General features: G+C 40.6%; 1 protein-coding gene across 1 annotated transcript; it reads left to right on the top strand.

Moving 5' to 3' along the window:
- The first annotated feature begins 961 nt into the window (after positions 1-961).
- On the top strand, positions 962-4,701 carry LOC118213787 (POU domain, class 3, transcription factor 3-B-like). Its single transcript, XM_035392948.1, has 2 exons — positions 962-2,887; positions 3,273-4,701. The coding sequence occupies exons 1-2, from the start codon at positions 1,664-1,666 to the stop codon at positions 3,384-3,386; spliced, it is 1,338 nt and encodes a 445-aa protein (XP_035248839.1). The 5' UTR covers positions 962-1,663; the 3' UTR covers positions 3,387-4,701.
- The last annotated feature ends 11,681 nt before the right edge of the window (positions 4,702-16,382 follow it).

Below are 16,382 nucleotides of genomic sequence, written 5' to 3'. Positions count from 1 at the left end.
TTTTATTTTTGCGCTTAGGGTTGACGTCCTTAGGTTGCACGACGCAGGACTCAACGTGCGGTTGTTTCCTTGCAAATCCCCAAAGGACTGCTCAATTTACCCTTGTTTTGGTTGCCACTCTCTCTTTTTCCGTGGTTCAGCGAGGTTGCCTGTGTGCTGTGTTTCCGCTCGGAAGCATCACTCAGAACCAACCCCCCCCCAACTCACAATTTCTCTGTTAACTCTTAATAACCCAAAACCTGAATCCTTTTCGCACGATATAAGAAATCTACATTCGTAATCATTCTGTTTTTCTAGTGATATTATGAGTCAATGCAAGAATACTTTTTGCGAATAGAATATATTTAGACACACACAAAACAAATGCACAAAACTGTGTAATATGCTTCAATACGTTTAAACTGTTTCTGCCATTTGACTATAGCTTCTTGGACAGTCTCCAACGCCTCCGTTTGTGTTATATTCATGTCAGTATACAAATGTCGCACTTTAATACAAATAGTCGAAGTAATTTTAAATAGTTGTAAAAACAAAATTAACAATTAAGTTTAAGATAGTTATAAAGGCATGGATATTTGTATAAGTGGTTGAATTGTTTCCCTTGAGAAACTATACCAAACAAAGTCCGGAATTCTAGAATGACACAGAGACCCGTGCAGGACTAATTGTTCAGGTAAAGGCTTTGTGCAAATTCATTAAGGGTTAAAAGATCAGCGACACACGCACGCACACATACACACACACACACACGCACAAAATTAAAATGCAACCAATTGGAACAGCTGGGAGGGGTGCCTACGCGCCTGAAGCTGGGCTTTCCACACCTGACAATCACGTTACGCTTATCCAATCAACGGGAGCCTTGCAGCCAACTTCCTTGTTCTGGGGGTGGGGGCGTGGCTGGCGTTTGCACGCTTGGCAAAGCGTAAACATTCGTATGTCCCTGAGCTCTGAGGGAGGGAGGGATAGAGAGAAAGAGATAGAGAGAGCTTGCAACCACCACGGTGCACTGTAATACAGGGTCGTACTTCAACTGGAGTTAGAGGTTTTGCAGGTTTAAGACCATAAAACAGAACAAAGAGAATCCGTTTATAGCAGTATAAAAGAAACGACAAAAGCAAACTATTCCAAGGCAAACCTTCGTCTAAATTACCGGAGGTGAGGATCTCTCGTGGATATTTTTTTTCACCACGGCAAGGAATTTCAAAAAGGATTTTATTTTTCGTGGACAAAATGCAAAGAGGCGCATAGCCGCCAGAAGTTTTCGGGGAAGGGAAACTTTCTGATTTCGTTTTTCGTCTTTTTTCTTTCCCCCCCCACAATGGACTGCACGGGGTTTCACATTACTTTTATGTGCTGACTTTTAAAAGCTCAATCGTTTTAATGGTTTATTTTTGCTACCTTCATACGCATATTGTTGTGAAGAAGAGGCTATATATGAATATTGTACTTTCACGAATATTGGATTTTGACGGATTCTGTATCCCCTTCTCCTACTTTTGTCATTTACCGGATGCCGTTCGATGGTATAAACCGACCACGGCTCTGACTTTTGAAGTTTGAATAATTCATGGAATAGATTTTTCCTGCCTGAGGGACACCAAAGTAATATAAAAAGCGGGAGGGGGGTTAATCAACGATCACATTCTTAAGGGTTAACGGAATGGCCACGGCGGCTTCCAATCCCTATCTACCCAGCAGCAGCATCCTCTCGTCGGGCTCAATCGTGCATTCGGACTCGGGAGGCGGTGGTATGCAGCCGGGCAGCGTCGCCGTCACCTCGGTGTCCGGCGGGTACAGGGGAGACCCCACCGTAAAGATGGTGCAGAGCGACTTTATGCAAGGAGCCATGGCGGCGAGCAACGGGAGCCACATGCTGAGCCATGCCCATCAGTGGGTGACGTCCCTGCCCCACGCCGCCGCCGCCGCGGCTGCAGCCGCCGTGGCGGCGGCGGAAGCCGGCTCGCCTTGGTCGTCCAGTCCCGTCGGAATGACGGGCAGCCCCCAACAGCAGGACGTCAAAGGCAATTCGGCCAGGGATGATCTACACACGGGTACTGCGCTGCACCACAGGTCACCGCATCTGGGATCTCACCAGACTCACCCGGGGACTTGGGGCGGCACCACGGCAGCGCACATGTCCTCCTTAGCGGGGGGACAGCAGCAGCAGCAGTCGCTGATTTACTCGCAGCCGGGCGGATTCACGGTCAACGGGATGCTGAGTCCCCCGGGGAATCAGAGCTTGGTGCACCCGAGTTTGGTGCGGGGGGACACGCCGGAACTGGACCACGGGAGCCATCACCACCACCATCACCACCAGCATCAGCACCACCAGCAGCCGCACCACGGCGGAGTAGGCAGCCACGACCCGCACTCAGACGAGGACACGCCGACTTCCGACGATCTGGAGCAGTTCGCCAAACAGTTCAAGCAGCGACGGATCAAACTGGGCTTCACGCAGGCGGACGTCGGCCTGGCTTTGGGGACCCTGTACGGGAACGTATTTTCTCAGACCACGATATGCAGATTTGAGGCGCTTCAGCTCAGCTTCAAAAACATGTGCAAGCTGAAGCCGTTGTTAAACAAATGGCTGGAGGAGGCTGACTCGTCCACCGGGAGTCCCACTAGCATCGACAAGATAGCAGCACAAGGCAGGAAACGAAAGAAGCGGACCTCCATCGAAGTGAGCGTTAAGGGGGCTTTGGAGAGCCATTTCTTGAAATGTCCAAAGCCCGCGGCCCAGGAGATCTTGTCATTAGCGGACAGTTTGCAGCTGGAGAAAGAGGTGGTCCGCGTCTGGTTTTGCAACCGGAGGCAGAAAGAGAAAAGAATGACGCCGCCCGGGTTGCCGCAGACGCCGGAGGATGTGTACTCTCAGGTCGGCAACGTGAGTGCAGACACGCCGCCCCCCGCCATGGAGTGCAAGCGAATGTTCAGTGAGACATAGAACACTGCACGCGCGTAAATGTTTTTATATGATTAATCTAATAGGACAAAAGACTAGGCTATCAACAAGATAGCAAAAGTGTTTTTTTTTTTTTTTTTGATACTGTGATTGTGATGGAATATGATGAATACAGCCGCCGATGTGTTTTATATTTTTTGCAAAAAAATATTTTTAAAAAACAAACAAAAAACAAAAACAAAACAACAACAAAAATAAAAATAAAAAAAGCACCTCTTCATAACATCACCCAGAATCGCAACAGTATCTTGCCCCTGGCCCTCAAATGTCTTAACCTAAAAGGTTTTTTGTCTGCTTTTTCTTTCAGGGACAATTTTTAGTAGATTACATAAAAGATGCAAGTTTAACTGGGCCCAGTGAACCAAGCGACCAGAGGGTGACGTCTACAAGTTCGTTCCATCAGGTAATTTTGGCGCACTAAACAGCATCAACACGAAAACAAAAGCAAGTGTAAAAAATATCCGTATCCTTATATTTCTTTCCTGTGCTGATTATTCATTATATTTTTTTGGTGTCGCGATAATAAAAAAAGGACCTGGCATTTTTTCAATGAACAAAAATGGACTACCCAAAGATAAGAAAGTAAAAAAAATAAATAAATAAAAAAAGTGACAACAAGAGGAGAAGAATCGGTGAAGCTTCGAACACATTTTACGAGGATTGCATGGCTCGATATTTTTTAAGAAAAGGAATTGAGGTTCTTCTTTGCGCCCACCTCGCAAACCTTCGCGGGACTATTTTGCCCTTCTCTACCGCCCCACCCCCAACCCCTCTCGCCAGTGTCCCCGTCACCAGAGTATAGATCTCAAAGATCTTATTTTTTTCTATTTTGTGGACAAACCCCTTTCAGTGGATTTTAAAAAAAGAAAGCTTACATTTAAACGACTGTCTGAAGCTGCACTTACCTGAAATTCTTCTCTTTCAAAATCCATTGCCAAGATTGACTGCACGGGTGTGTGGATGTTACAATGATACTGCCATTTCCAAGCAGTTCTTTTGGTAGGTTTTAATAAACAAACTCTGTAAAGCCAGAAATATAGATTAATCAGATCAGATTCTGATCTGAGTTATGGTACTTTATATTTTTCATCAAAATGACTTGTTTTAATATTTTATTCTGAGTAACTATGGACTGTTGCAAACGGTAATTTATTTTTCCCCAGAAACTTCCTATAAGATGATTTTCTTATAGTTTTCGCTGTTATCCTAATTGGTTTTGCTTATTTTTTTTGCATTGTAATTGTTTTCAATGGAGCACAACTCAACATGAGCTGACACGAACAGTTGTTAGATAATAAGGGTAGCTATATTTTGATGTGATAATTTGGTTGTAATTTAATTTCAGTAGTGATTCCGTCAGATATGATTGAGAACAATAAATTTGTTAGAATGAAATAACTTGCTTGTCTGTTTTGCACATGATAGCTCAGATTTATCAAATTAATTTGCATTGAGTAATAGGCCTATGTTAAATACAGTTTCCACTTTTTTTTTGCTGTGACGAAAGCTTGTGTTTGCCGTGAATGCGTGTTATACGATTTATCTGAAATAAGCCATTGTTGTGTGCTGTGGGTTTTGTAAATACTGTGCAAGCGAGGTATCGCTTTTGGAGAAATTGCACGTGGAGGTTGGGTTCTTCTTGACCCCGCGTGACCTTTTTGTTTGGCGAGTAAAATGTGCGCCATGTGCACTACGTGCCTAAAATCAGCCCAAATAAAGCCAGTTTTTAAATCCTCTCTTCAGTGTTTCAAAATATATCGCAAATGTATCTTAAATACCGGGGGATAATATTTACCCCGGTAAGCACAGACGGTCCAAAATGCGGTATGCCTTTACTTGGCATGTATGACTTTACATATGGAATGCAATTCTTCGATTGAACATATAAACTAACAAAAGAACGAATACTTTGCGAATCTTTAATTTTTTATTATTATTATATAATTATTATTCCATATATATATATATATGTAACACTATATCATATATATATATATATAATTGTGTTCATCATTATGTCCTAATTATAGTCTCATTTTGCTCACTGGGTATGTAATTGAAGGACAGTTAAAGACTTGTTTAAGTTACCTGTAGACTGCTGTTTAGTCTGCATATTTTAGTCAAATTGTTGTTTTACTCAAACCTGTAGTTTTATACCATGGATCCTGCTTCCAATGCTGGTAAAAGGGCTTTCGCGTGTTTTTGATACAAGTTAAAAGCTATAATTTTATTATTATAATTTTATTTTTATTTTATTTTTAGTAGTAGTAGTGTTATAGCAGTTGTAATACACGTATCTCCATTTTAGCAGGCTAAAGGTCATAAAAAAAGAAGGAACTATAATTGGTCATGGAAAAATATAAAATAATATTCATGTTTCAACTTACTGTTATTAAGATGAACACATTGTTTCAGGTCTCAGCCGAATATATATTTAGATTTTTTTATAATGTATGCATTGATATTATCCTTATGGTGGAATCATTAACCGTTAGTGTGAAATTCCGAGTAGGCCTGCTCGCTATTAGGGGTATATATTCACGCACTGTCTGCCGGCCTTTTCTCGTGAAACTATTTATTTATTTATTTGTTTATTTATTTATTTATTTGAATGACTTCCGTATAAATATTTTAGTTTAATATCAATGCTCTTGTGAGTATCTACTATTTTTCTTCTTCTGCTTTCTTTCTTGTGCCAAACTCGTAGGCTCGGCTGCGTGCGGTTACCTTTCCGTTGATAAATAGCCTTGGCTGCTATTGTAAGCTCTGCGCGCGGATCACGTCTTGGCCGTCTGATATCTCGCGCGCAGTGATGCACAAAAAGCAGGGCTCCTGAAATGATGTGAGACTCAGGAACGTTTTTATGTCGTTCTGTTTTTACAAATCTCATGCCAATTGGTACGCGTTTTTGTCGTGGATTTCAAGTCTTGGACAGTCACTGTTTGTTATTTTGCGTGTTTGCCCATGTGCTTGGTCTTGCAACACATTGGTATTGTGTTGCATGAACAACTGCAAACGTGCTTCCACAAAAATAACTGCCTTTCTCTTTTCTATTACGATAGACATTATGTTTACTATTGTGTTCAAGCGTGGGCTGGCGAAATGATGTGAATGTCGTCACGGAGCCTTTTGGCAACAAACAGGCTGCGACCGAATTGGATCACCAGCAACACAATAGGAGTTAAGTGACTTGTACGCCAGTTGTGGAATAGGCTATAATTGAAATCTCGTGACGTAGGTAGAACGGTGTTTGATTTGTTTAAACCAAAATATATAACTGCGAATTTGGCTAGGTAGGCTACTGTGAAAACATCTGGTGTTTACTGTGACAAGCTTGTGCATAGGGACATGTTGCAACTTCCTACATTATGGCGTTTTCGCCGGTCATTGTTGTAGGCCATAATATTGTTTATTTTTTCGATGTTTTTTTTCATCAGGCTTGACTGCTATGTGATATATATACGAGGGTCGCCTCTGCATCAAGGTTTCAAATACATCAGGCTTTGACTATGCTTTCTTATTTCAAAGTTGCTGTTTTTATTTGCGTGGATATCCATCGTCTTGGTCTCTTTGAAGGGCAACTGTAGACCTCTGTGTCCTTTTTTAAATTTAGTTTTATTTTTTACGTGCAATTGCTTGTACCACAACCTTTTCTCTCTCTCTCTCTCTCTCTCTCTCTTGTGGTGACTATTCAGCAAAACGCGCAAACCCTCTCTTAGATTTAAATTTCGCGGATGATTTACCATACACCGGTTGCATAGCAACTGCTTTCAACCAGCTTTATAAGAACGTGCATCCCTTCCCTTGGTTCGCATCAAAGGTGCCAGTCAGACAAGCAGACTGACTTTGGATCAGTCAGTGGAATACCAGGCGCGCGACATATCACTGCTCAGAAAGCGGAAGAAGTGCGTCTACCCTCTTATATTTGAACTAAGCCTCCTTTGATATCGCGTAGATTTGGCGATAGCCTACCAACTGCATTCGTCGATAAAGTTGGCACTAGTCAAACCAAGGCTTTCAGATAGAGGATATGATCAGGAATTCAATTAATGATTATAATTAAATCCACATTTATGCTTTGAAATTGGGAATGCTTTTAATCACATTTTGATATTCAAATATGAAGAGGCCACCAGCGTTAAAGAATAATCAAAAGTTTGTAAAATATTGGAGGGCTACTCTCAGACGGAAGCGTAGGCTACTTTGGTCGGAGAAGTATGGCCAATAAGTTTTCATCTCATCAAAAAGGCGAAAACCTTTGTAAAATATATTTTCATATAACCTGGTTGATTCCCTTTATGAAAGCTATTACACTATTAAAAAAAAAAAATTATCTCTAAATATCTTGCAATATTGTTATATGTGTCAACCAAAGGTACAACATATACGTGTTACGTTGTTAATAGTGTTTATTAATTAATTCAAAAAGGATAAATATGTATTTCAATATTAACAACAACAAAAAAAAAAAACAGTAAAGATATATTCGATGTTGTTAAAACATTGCTAAGTACCCAGCCCTGAGCGAACCAGTAGCACATAATTTAAGGGATCTGCATAATTTTATGAGCTAGACGGTGAATTAATTATTTCAATCAATTACGTGTAAGAAATGGCATTTAACCTGGTTGAGGTGAGACGGTGACACAAATGTTGTGAAGCGACGTTAATATAGACCTACCGCTATGTAGGCCTACAACTACAGGTTCATCAAACATCATTATTTAAAAACGAGTCTTTATTTGCGGTCTTCAAATTGTTATTTAAGCAATAAACAATGCAATGCTAGATGCTAGAATAACATATGGTAGCCGAAACAAATCGTTATTTTCTACGGTTACTAAAGCGTAAAACTATTTGCCCACCGAATAATATGCGATTCGCAATATATTTTCGTTGGCTTAATATCAGACTGTCGCGCTGTGATGAACGAATAATAATTGTTGGTTCATTATCTTTTGTAGCGGCTATCAACGACGACAAGAACAACTAAAGTAATAATATTGAATGCCACTATCAGTCATTGTTATTACTGTTTAACAAATCATGAAAATCCATTTTAAAGAAATAGTTCATTCAGAAAACGAAAGCAGTGGTGCCGAATCTTATCATTTAAAATAGACTACTATGGCATAAACTAGACAGGCATGTTTCCTTAAAAGAAAAAGAAAAAAACACGGAAGCCTCAATTAATGCCACAATTGTTCTAATTTTTTATTTGTTTTTTTGTTAATCATAAACTACCTTTCTCTTAGCCTCTATGTACGTTCCCATCCAGTATTCTGTTTAATCAAGTAGGCTTAGTAAGGTATCACGTATTGTTGTTGTTTCATGTATTGTCCTAAAGTCATCTTTGTTCTTTTAGTAACTAGGTAGAAAAAAATCCTTAAATAGGACTGCAAGTGTTCTCAGAACGCATAACAATTCTAAGAGTGTGAAATTTTGACCATAGCATCTCAGACGTTTTCAACAGTAATATTCTCGCTGAAACGTGACCTGCACTTTGAAATATTTAAATGTCAGATATTGTGTTTCAGAAGGCATTGCCCTTCTTGTTGCCATTTTGCGAGTGTCTCAGTCCAGCCCACTCAATATGTCTTGAACATCTTTCTTTATATTCTTCTTTTACTTTTTCTTTATCAGTTTTTTTTTCTTTTTCTAGATAGGACTCAATTCCGATCTTTATAATGATAATTGTTCCATGGATTTCTCAGCAGGGATAAGCTGTCTCGCTTACTTCCGCCAGCTGTTTTATTTATTTATTTATTTATTTATTTATTTACTTACTTAATCTCTTGTGAATATTTAATTGATTTGTCCTGACACCAGTAAATATCAAGTCTTTCCACGTGCTCAATCTTATTTTCTATGGGTTAATAGCTAACGCAAATTTCAGAAATAGCATTTTATTTAAATCTAACCAAGTCGATATTTTTGAATAAAATTAATATGCTATGTATTTTACGTATCTAAGATAAATATTAATGTTACCAGAGGCAACCCAGCGTGGTATGTTTCTCATAACTATTAGTAGGTGTTGGTCAGCTGGGCGGCTTCTTTTCGGTGCCTGTTTCGGAATTAGTAACTAGGGAACGGTTTTATACTTTACTGTTTTAAATTTCCTCCTCTGTGTGTTAGGAAAAGTATTGTCTATTCTCTTTCTTCACCTTTTAAAGTGTGGTTCAATGCATATTAGTAAATGACCTGGAACCGTTGTCTAATGTGCTATTTAACGCAGAAATTTCCTTAATTACTGTTCTGTAAACAACGGTTAATAAATCAGGATGCGCGCGTGCAACTTGCTAGTTTGAAATGCTGTTGCGTAAAGAAATAGTTGGGCTTGTTTACTGTATACTCTGAGTTTAGAATCTCCACAGACCGATTGAGACGGGTTAAAGATTCTAAGATGATGCCAACTGAATGTGACTTCATTTATCTATATATAACTGTGAAAACTGTAATTAATTTAACTAATGGTATCAAATCAAAACAAGATGCATTGGGAACTATTCCAATATTGCCTCAAGTCTCATTTAAAATAATGCTGTTAGCGAAGATTTTGCCGTTAAGCGACGGTTTTGCAGGCAAAATAATTTCCAACAGGTGCTGCCTGAACATAAAAGTTAATCTTCCGTTGTTCCTGTTCCTTCAAGTGACCGTGTCGAATGCATCACAGTGCATTGATGGAAATATACGTGTTCCAGGCCGTTCTGTATCGTTTGGACACTTAATACCACGAGCAGGAAACTGATACATTATTCATCATTTAGCTAGTGAAAGGAATATATCAGGGCAGACGTCTAGAAGATCAGGCTGTACAAAGCGAGGGATGGAAATCGGCGTTTTCACGTGCCCATGTGGCGTGCAGCAGCACAGCGATCCGTTCCTTCTCTGTCTCGTGCTTTCATACTTTCCTCCCGAAAGGATTGCGGACATTAATGTTAGGTGTACGCTGTGACGAGTCCATGAATGTTTTCTTTGTGCACAAAGAAACAGGACGTAGATTGACGGCCAGCAAGATGGACGGGTGGCCAAAATGAACTAAAATGAACAGCTTAACTAACATTTGTAAGTAGGCTAGTCTACAGCACATTTGCGTTTGAATGTGCAGCTGAACTTTTACGGGAACATCACTCCCACAAACTTTTCATAATGCCTCTAAAGAACAGGTCTGTAGTTTTGTATTACTCTTGCAGTAAAACTATATTTACCACGTAAATAATTGTGAATAACTATTATGCCGTTTTAAACTATGCAACTTATTTAAAAAAACACCAATACCCTACAAGGCCAATGGTACATTGAGTACAACTGGCAAATGGAGCTTGTTTTTCCAGTTACTGTGAGTGAATCATATCTACTGTATGCTCACCTTAATTTGCGCGTTTGCTTGAATTATCTCAAGCTTGCAGTTGAAAAAAAAAACGCGCTGTCATCACCAACTGACCTCACCTAACTGACTAGAACAGAAGAACCAGTGTGGTCGCGCGCACCAAGTGAGAATACCATGTAAGGCTCGTCACGCCACACGAGAAAACGAAACGGTGAGGAAATAAGTAGGCTATTTGATGCTTTCGAGGCGGATTCCTACACCGCAAAACCACTGGTAGGCCTACAGCCACCACCGCCACAGACATTGTGCTCTGTATTGATTAGGAATTAATTCCTCAGTTATACAGACCCCAGAACTTTACTATAGATCACTATGCTATAGAGGCACAGGATAGGCCGGCGTCAGGCGACCTGGATCTGTAAGCACATCATTTGTAAATAATTCCTTTAGGAGACTACGATATCTCACCCATACGTAGGCCTATGTTGTCCGTTTCTTAAATCGGTCTTTCTTATTTAAGCACTTGAGAAAAATTGACAGTTTTTTTACAAGTCGTATCTAATAGGCTACATGGTCAGCTCTCATGGATGTTTGAAATTCATACATTCTAATTCAGCGTGTCAACTTTTTTGTTATTATTATTATTATTATTAGTAGTAGTAGTAGTAGTAGTAGAGACTGTCTTGCTTTTTCAACAAATCAATTAAATCAAAACGTCGAAATGCTGTTGTCAACGTAGGGCATGAACTGTTCATTCGTTTGGATCTATTCAAGTTTATATTTGCACATGCATTAACTTTCATTTCTGATGATGATTAACCGTTTCAACAATTTTGAAAAACTCCTGTGTGTTTCAGCCAGACCAGGCCAAATTTCTGCATGGTCTGCAAATTTGTTTCTTGTATTTATGATCTGTTTTACAATAGCCGGCATTAAATCTGTAATAGTCGATTTAGGGTCTTCCATAAAAATAGTTCAATAAAATGCATCTACAACACTTTAGCACCACCTGCTGGAGAGACCATCTCATATAAAATGTAATGTTTGAACAGAAACGAAAAGGCCAAAACCTTTTTCTGGCAATAAATACGTGACACACTGCGTTTTGCAATTATTTTTATGCAGTGGTATTATTATTATTATTATTATTATTATTATCATCTTTAACTTAATTACAAGCTTATTGTTTAGAAAATCACACTCAGTCAGACCTAGCAATTTTGTAAAAATCTGCTAATAAAATGGTTTCATAGTGCGCTTTTATCTTGATATTTCATTGATGAATCTTTTTGTAGGCCAATAAACTTGCCAGAAAGTTATTTCCACCGCCGAAAAGAATCACTAAACGACAACAGAAGATGAGCTAATTCAAAGCTTATTTATCTGGCATTTATCTCTAAATACATTAATAAATAACGAAACTAACGCATTTATAACTGCAAGGTGGAGTTACAAGGACATCCTTCAACAATAGTAATTTATGAGGTCTTTCTTAAACGTGTGAACATATAAAACGAGCCAGGTGTCATTTTATGTCTGTTATGTTTTATGTCTGTTTATAATAGCCTGTCTTTATAATACCTAAATTATCGGACATTCTTTTGATATACAGTAGTGTAACCGCTCAATAACTTAGGCTTTGAACTACTGCAGGCTACTACTAAACCAAACATTATTCATAACTGACTAATTGCTATTTCCACTGCATCTTTTACCATTTCCACTACTATTATTACTACTACAATTACTGCTTCAACTTCGACTACACTTATGTTTTTACGTTGTTCCCGTTATCACAACGAATAACCTTTCAGTATTTTAATTATTTTACGTTCCAGAAACGTTTGTTCTGTAATGAAGGCTACTGCATTCATTAGGAAACCAGCAGACACAACTTTAATACGTTTGAAGTGTTATTATTTATAGGGTTTAATTAGATTTTAAAATATTTTGTTTACACAACAGCAACAACTGTCTTAATTTTGTGAGTGCGCATAGGATATGTTCTGAAGAAACTCAAATGTAAGTATTTCGTTTCGTGCGGGACGAATTGGCTCTGGTAGGTGTGTCTTCTAAAACACAGTTATAAATGCGTTTATGTGATCTGAAATATGACCTCTGTCGTCTTCCTGTTCTCATTTTTTGTAGCTAGCTATTGTAGTTTGGCCTACTGCGCGTTTACATTAAATAACTTTGTCAACAGGGCCCTCTCAGCCCGCGGTAGCTGAAATAAAACTGGCCACGTTAGAGCGTGCTCTGACGTGTAGCTTCAATGTGCAAAATAACGACGAATTTGTGAGATTGTTATATTAACAGGTCTACACAAAGTATTGTTCTTTTATATACCCATTAATTACTTTATTAGGCTACTTAAATGATTTAAATTACTATTAGGATTATAATAAGGTCTTACTTATTCACGATGTTCCCAATAATGTGTACATTATTTCAGTTGACATCATATTGAAATAACGTATACAGAAAATTAAATTGTCTAAAACTTTTAAACTTTCTTTATAGTCCAGAAATGGCCTATATAATTCACTGAAGCTATCAATACATTTAAATGCCTGTCAATACAAATTAAATTGCAAATAGCTATTAATGTTTTGCATGAAGTTGTGAGTAACAATGCATGATTTAGATCAGAATTCATCTCGTATCAGAAATTCAAGAAAGCGTTCTGAAAGTGGAAGTCATCGGTACAGATCCATAAATACAGACTGCCACGTGGGAGTGGAGTGCCTACGCAAAACCAGGGGCAAAGACGTTCCACGCGCTCTGAAAGCAATGCGCGCCTTTACTCCTCTTCAGTTCAAGCCTGTATTGAATGAGACGCGACAGGTATTGCGATTTTACTTCTGTCAGTTTAACGTTTTTCTGGTTTTTTTGTCCACGCTGGGAGTCCTGCACTGTTTGTCTGTAAGGCTGATCCTGCCGTTTGCGTTTGTAGTGTTGGTTACTTGTCGGTTTTGTAAGTGGTCTGAACAGTACCTTGTTTGAGAGCTGTACACTAGGGATTGTGTGCTTGCTTGATGTTTTATGTTTGTTTAATTTGGTTCCCAATTCCCTGTAATCATCCGCAGGTCTTCCTCTTTACAGTACAGTCTGTGTGTCTCTGGTTTGGCCTAAGAGTGCTGTACAGTCGGATTATTAAAATTGCAGCCCATAGTTTTTTTTATTTATTTTTTTATTTAAATATTTCTCTGGGCTGCACTGTACACTCTGGCTGTACAGCTGAGACACACCACTGACTGGCAAATTGATCCCACGAGTCAGGTTTGGGACATTATGCTGAGATCTCCGCTCTCTCTCTACTGGAATGTTCCGGAGAGCAGTCCCAATGACTTGAAGATATTCATCCCCAATTCCTTGTGTCTTTCTTAGCTACAGAATATTCCAGCAGTAGCATGAGGAGGCCTGTGGCACTGTATATATTATCCATGAACACAGTATTGTACTTGGGTGTTGCCCCTTCACAAATAGATGCGTCAAATTGGTGTTTTTGCCTTTAGCTGCAGGGAGGCTGAACTTTCAGTGTTAAGAAGGCAGAGCAGAGTTGGCCTATCTGCTATAGAATCTGTGGTTCAATGTAATGATGTCATGCACTGGTACTGGTACCAGTTGTGAATGATGTCACTGCTGACTTCCGAGAACTGAAAGGAGACTAAGCAGGCTGCTGGGATACTGTTATTTGTCAGCCACGGAAGTGTGACACACATACACACAAACACTCACATACACGTACAAACACACGCACGCACACATTCACACAGGCACACACACACACACACACACACACACACACACACACAGTCACTGAAAGTGTGGAGAAAAAAAGGGTTTTAGACACCACAATAAACTCTGACGTCAGAGGACTGGTAAGCCCGTTCTCAGTGGACATCACCTAGCCCCACCACACAACAAAACTGACAACATAAATCACCTCTACCAGAAACATTGCCTCTGCTAAACCTATCAACACACATTACCTATCGCGCCTATGGACACACAGTGTCTACTGAACCTTGCAACATACGTTAGCCATCAAACAAGCCAACACACACATTACATAACAGAAACACCGCCAGCCAAAGCAAATCCCCTATCAAGCTTATAATAGGCGTCACATTCCAAGCATTAGCTTTTGCTAAACTGTCCCAATAGAGCACTGCCCATTCCATTCCACAACCCTGCTGCACAGCAGAGACCGCTGTGACTGATGCTTCTCGAGGAACTCAATTACCCAGGATCCTCAGCGACGGCGTGCCGACCTGCGGAGTGGAGAAGGGCCTGGCTGGCTCCAGTTTATTTCCTCATTTGGCAGTTATGATCAGGTGATGTCAGAAGCCCCAGAGGTTCAAAGTCATTTTAAGTCTGAAAATCAAGGAATCATGGAAAATTAGGCAGTTTAAATGTAGGTTGTATGGAAGCAACTAAGCCCCCCCCCCCAAAAAAAAAAAATCCTTCCAAAAAAATGTGTGAATGAAGAAGTTGTTAGCAAGCTGCAGTCTAGGGGATGTTTGTACAGTAGAGGGGTTTGGAAAAGAGATGCCTGACCCCACTATGTTAAACAGCCCCCACCCCCACAAGTATAGCAGAAGAATAAATCCCTCCTAAATTAAGCCGGTGGATGATGGGTGGGGGCGCTGTGGGATCGATGGCAGGGCCAAGGGGGGGGCGTGGTCCCCTGGGGGTCAGGTGACACCTCCTGCCACGAGCGCGCCGCGGCTTCCCGACATGAGGTCAGCTATCCCAGCAAGCTCCTCTGCTCGGCAGCGGTTTCCAAGGTGATAGCATGTCAGCACTGCCCCTGGGCCCTGAGGGTCTGGATGCGCATGCATCACTGAGTCTGATAGATCTGTCAATCATTCTCTCTCTCTCTCTCTCTCTCTCTCTCTCTGTCTCTCTCTGTTTCTGTCTCTCTCTTCCTTTCTCTGTCCCTTTCTCTCTGTCTCTCGCTCACTCTCTCTGTGTGTCTCTCTCTTTCTCCCTCTCTTCAACTCTCTCTTGCTCTCTTTCTCACACACACACACACACACACTACTGTAGCACACACACAGACACATGAACCCACATGCACATTTGCATAGTGCCACAATATGCACCTCTTGTTTGGTTACAAACTGAATGTCTCTTTCTCCACCAATGGGGGGTCATAGTGATGAATGGGTCCACAGTGCATCCCATCCCTCCCCGGGATTGGCTGGATTGGCAGTGCACAAGCAGGGGAAATTCTGTGTGCAGTTTATAAGTATCTTCACCTGCGTGGGGCAGAATTGACCACTTCACATCTCACACCATCCACTGCACCCGCACACACTCCACTGGAAGCACATTATGAACAAGATCAAACAATAATCATAATAATCACAATAATAACTCAACACATGTGGTTTAACTAGTGATGTATGGTCTGGGCTGGCAATGCCTGACTTGTGAAATTCCACCCCCACCCAACCCAAAAAATCATCTTTGCTGTCATAACATAGTTCGTATCATAACTATAACAGTTTTTCTATAGCACTTTTTTTTGTAATATAAATACAAAAATCATGGCCTGTTAGGTTGTGAGTACAGCCTGAGTGCACATAACTGGGGTTAAATCCATTGGCCGTTCGCAGAACCAACATGGCAAAGGGCCAGGCAGTGTTTTTGGGGAAAGAGGAGGGAGCCTTTGGCCTTGTCCAACACACTGATGTTTCCCAGCCAATCGAACTTGGCTGGTGGGAGCCAGCACAGTGCAGCCGTCCAATCGGTGGTCCCACTGGTGTTGCCGGGAGATGCTTCTTTTCCGCAGCCAGGCCGTCTGAATAAACAGGGCTGTTCCTGTGTGTGTTAGCGGACGAAAGAGCTCCACCTGGACCAGAACACTTCCTTTTCATGCCAGGTGAGTAAGGTCAGTTTTCCTGGGAGTTTTGGCCTGTTGTTTTCATTCAAAATAGGCCGAACAACCTTCTGTCCCCTTCAACGTGCCACAAAAAGCTTCAGGGGGCGAAACTCTTATGTTACTCGGCAACCCATCAACCCATGTAGGAAGCAACGCAATTGTAGCTATTGTTTGTCAAAAGGCTAATTAAAGGC

The sequence above is a fragment of the Anguilla anguilla genome, chromosome 15 (assembly GCF_013347855.1).
Source record: "Anguilla anguilla isolate fAngAng1 chromosome 15, fAngAng1.pri, whole genome shotgun sequence".
Lineage (NCBI taxonomy): Eukaryota > Metazoa > Chordata > Actinopteri > Anguilliformes > Anguillidae > Anguilla > Anguilla anguilla.
The sequence above is the reverse complement of the archived record's forward strand: the minus strand, read 5'-3'. Positions and strand labels throughout refer to the sequence as shown.

Excerpts from the sequence above, each read along its gene's own strand:
- LOC118213787 (XM_035392948.1), top strand. The coding sequence starts at position 1,664 with ATGGCCACGGCGGCTTCCAATCCCTATCTACCCAGCAGCAGCATCCTC. Across the intron at positions 2,888-3,272 it reads TGTACTCTCAGGTCGGCAAC|GGACAATTTTTAGTAGATTA; the intron begins GTGAGTGCAGAC and ends TTTTTCTTTCAG.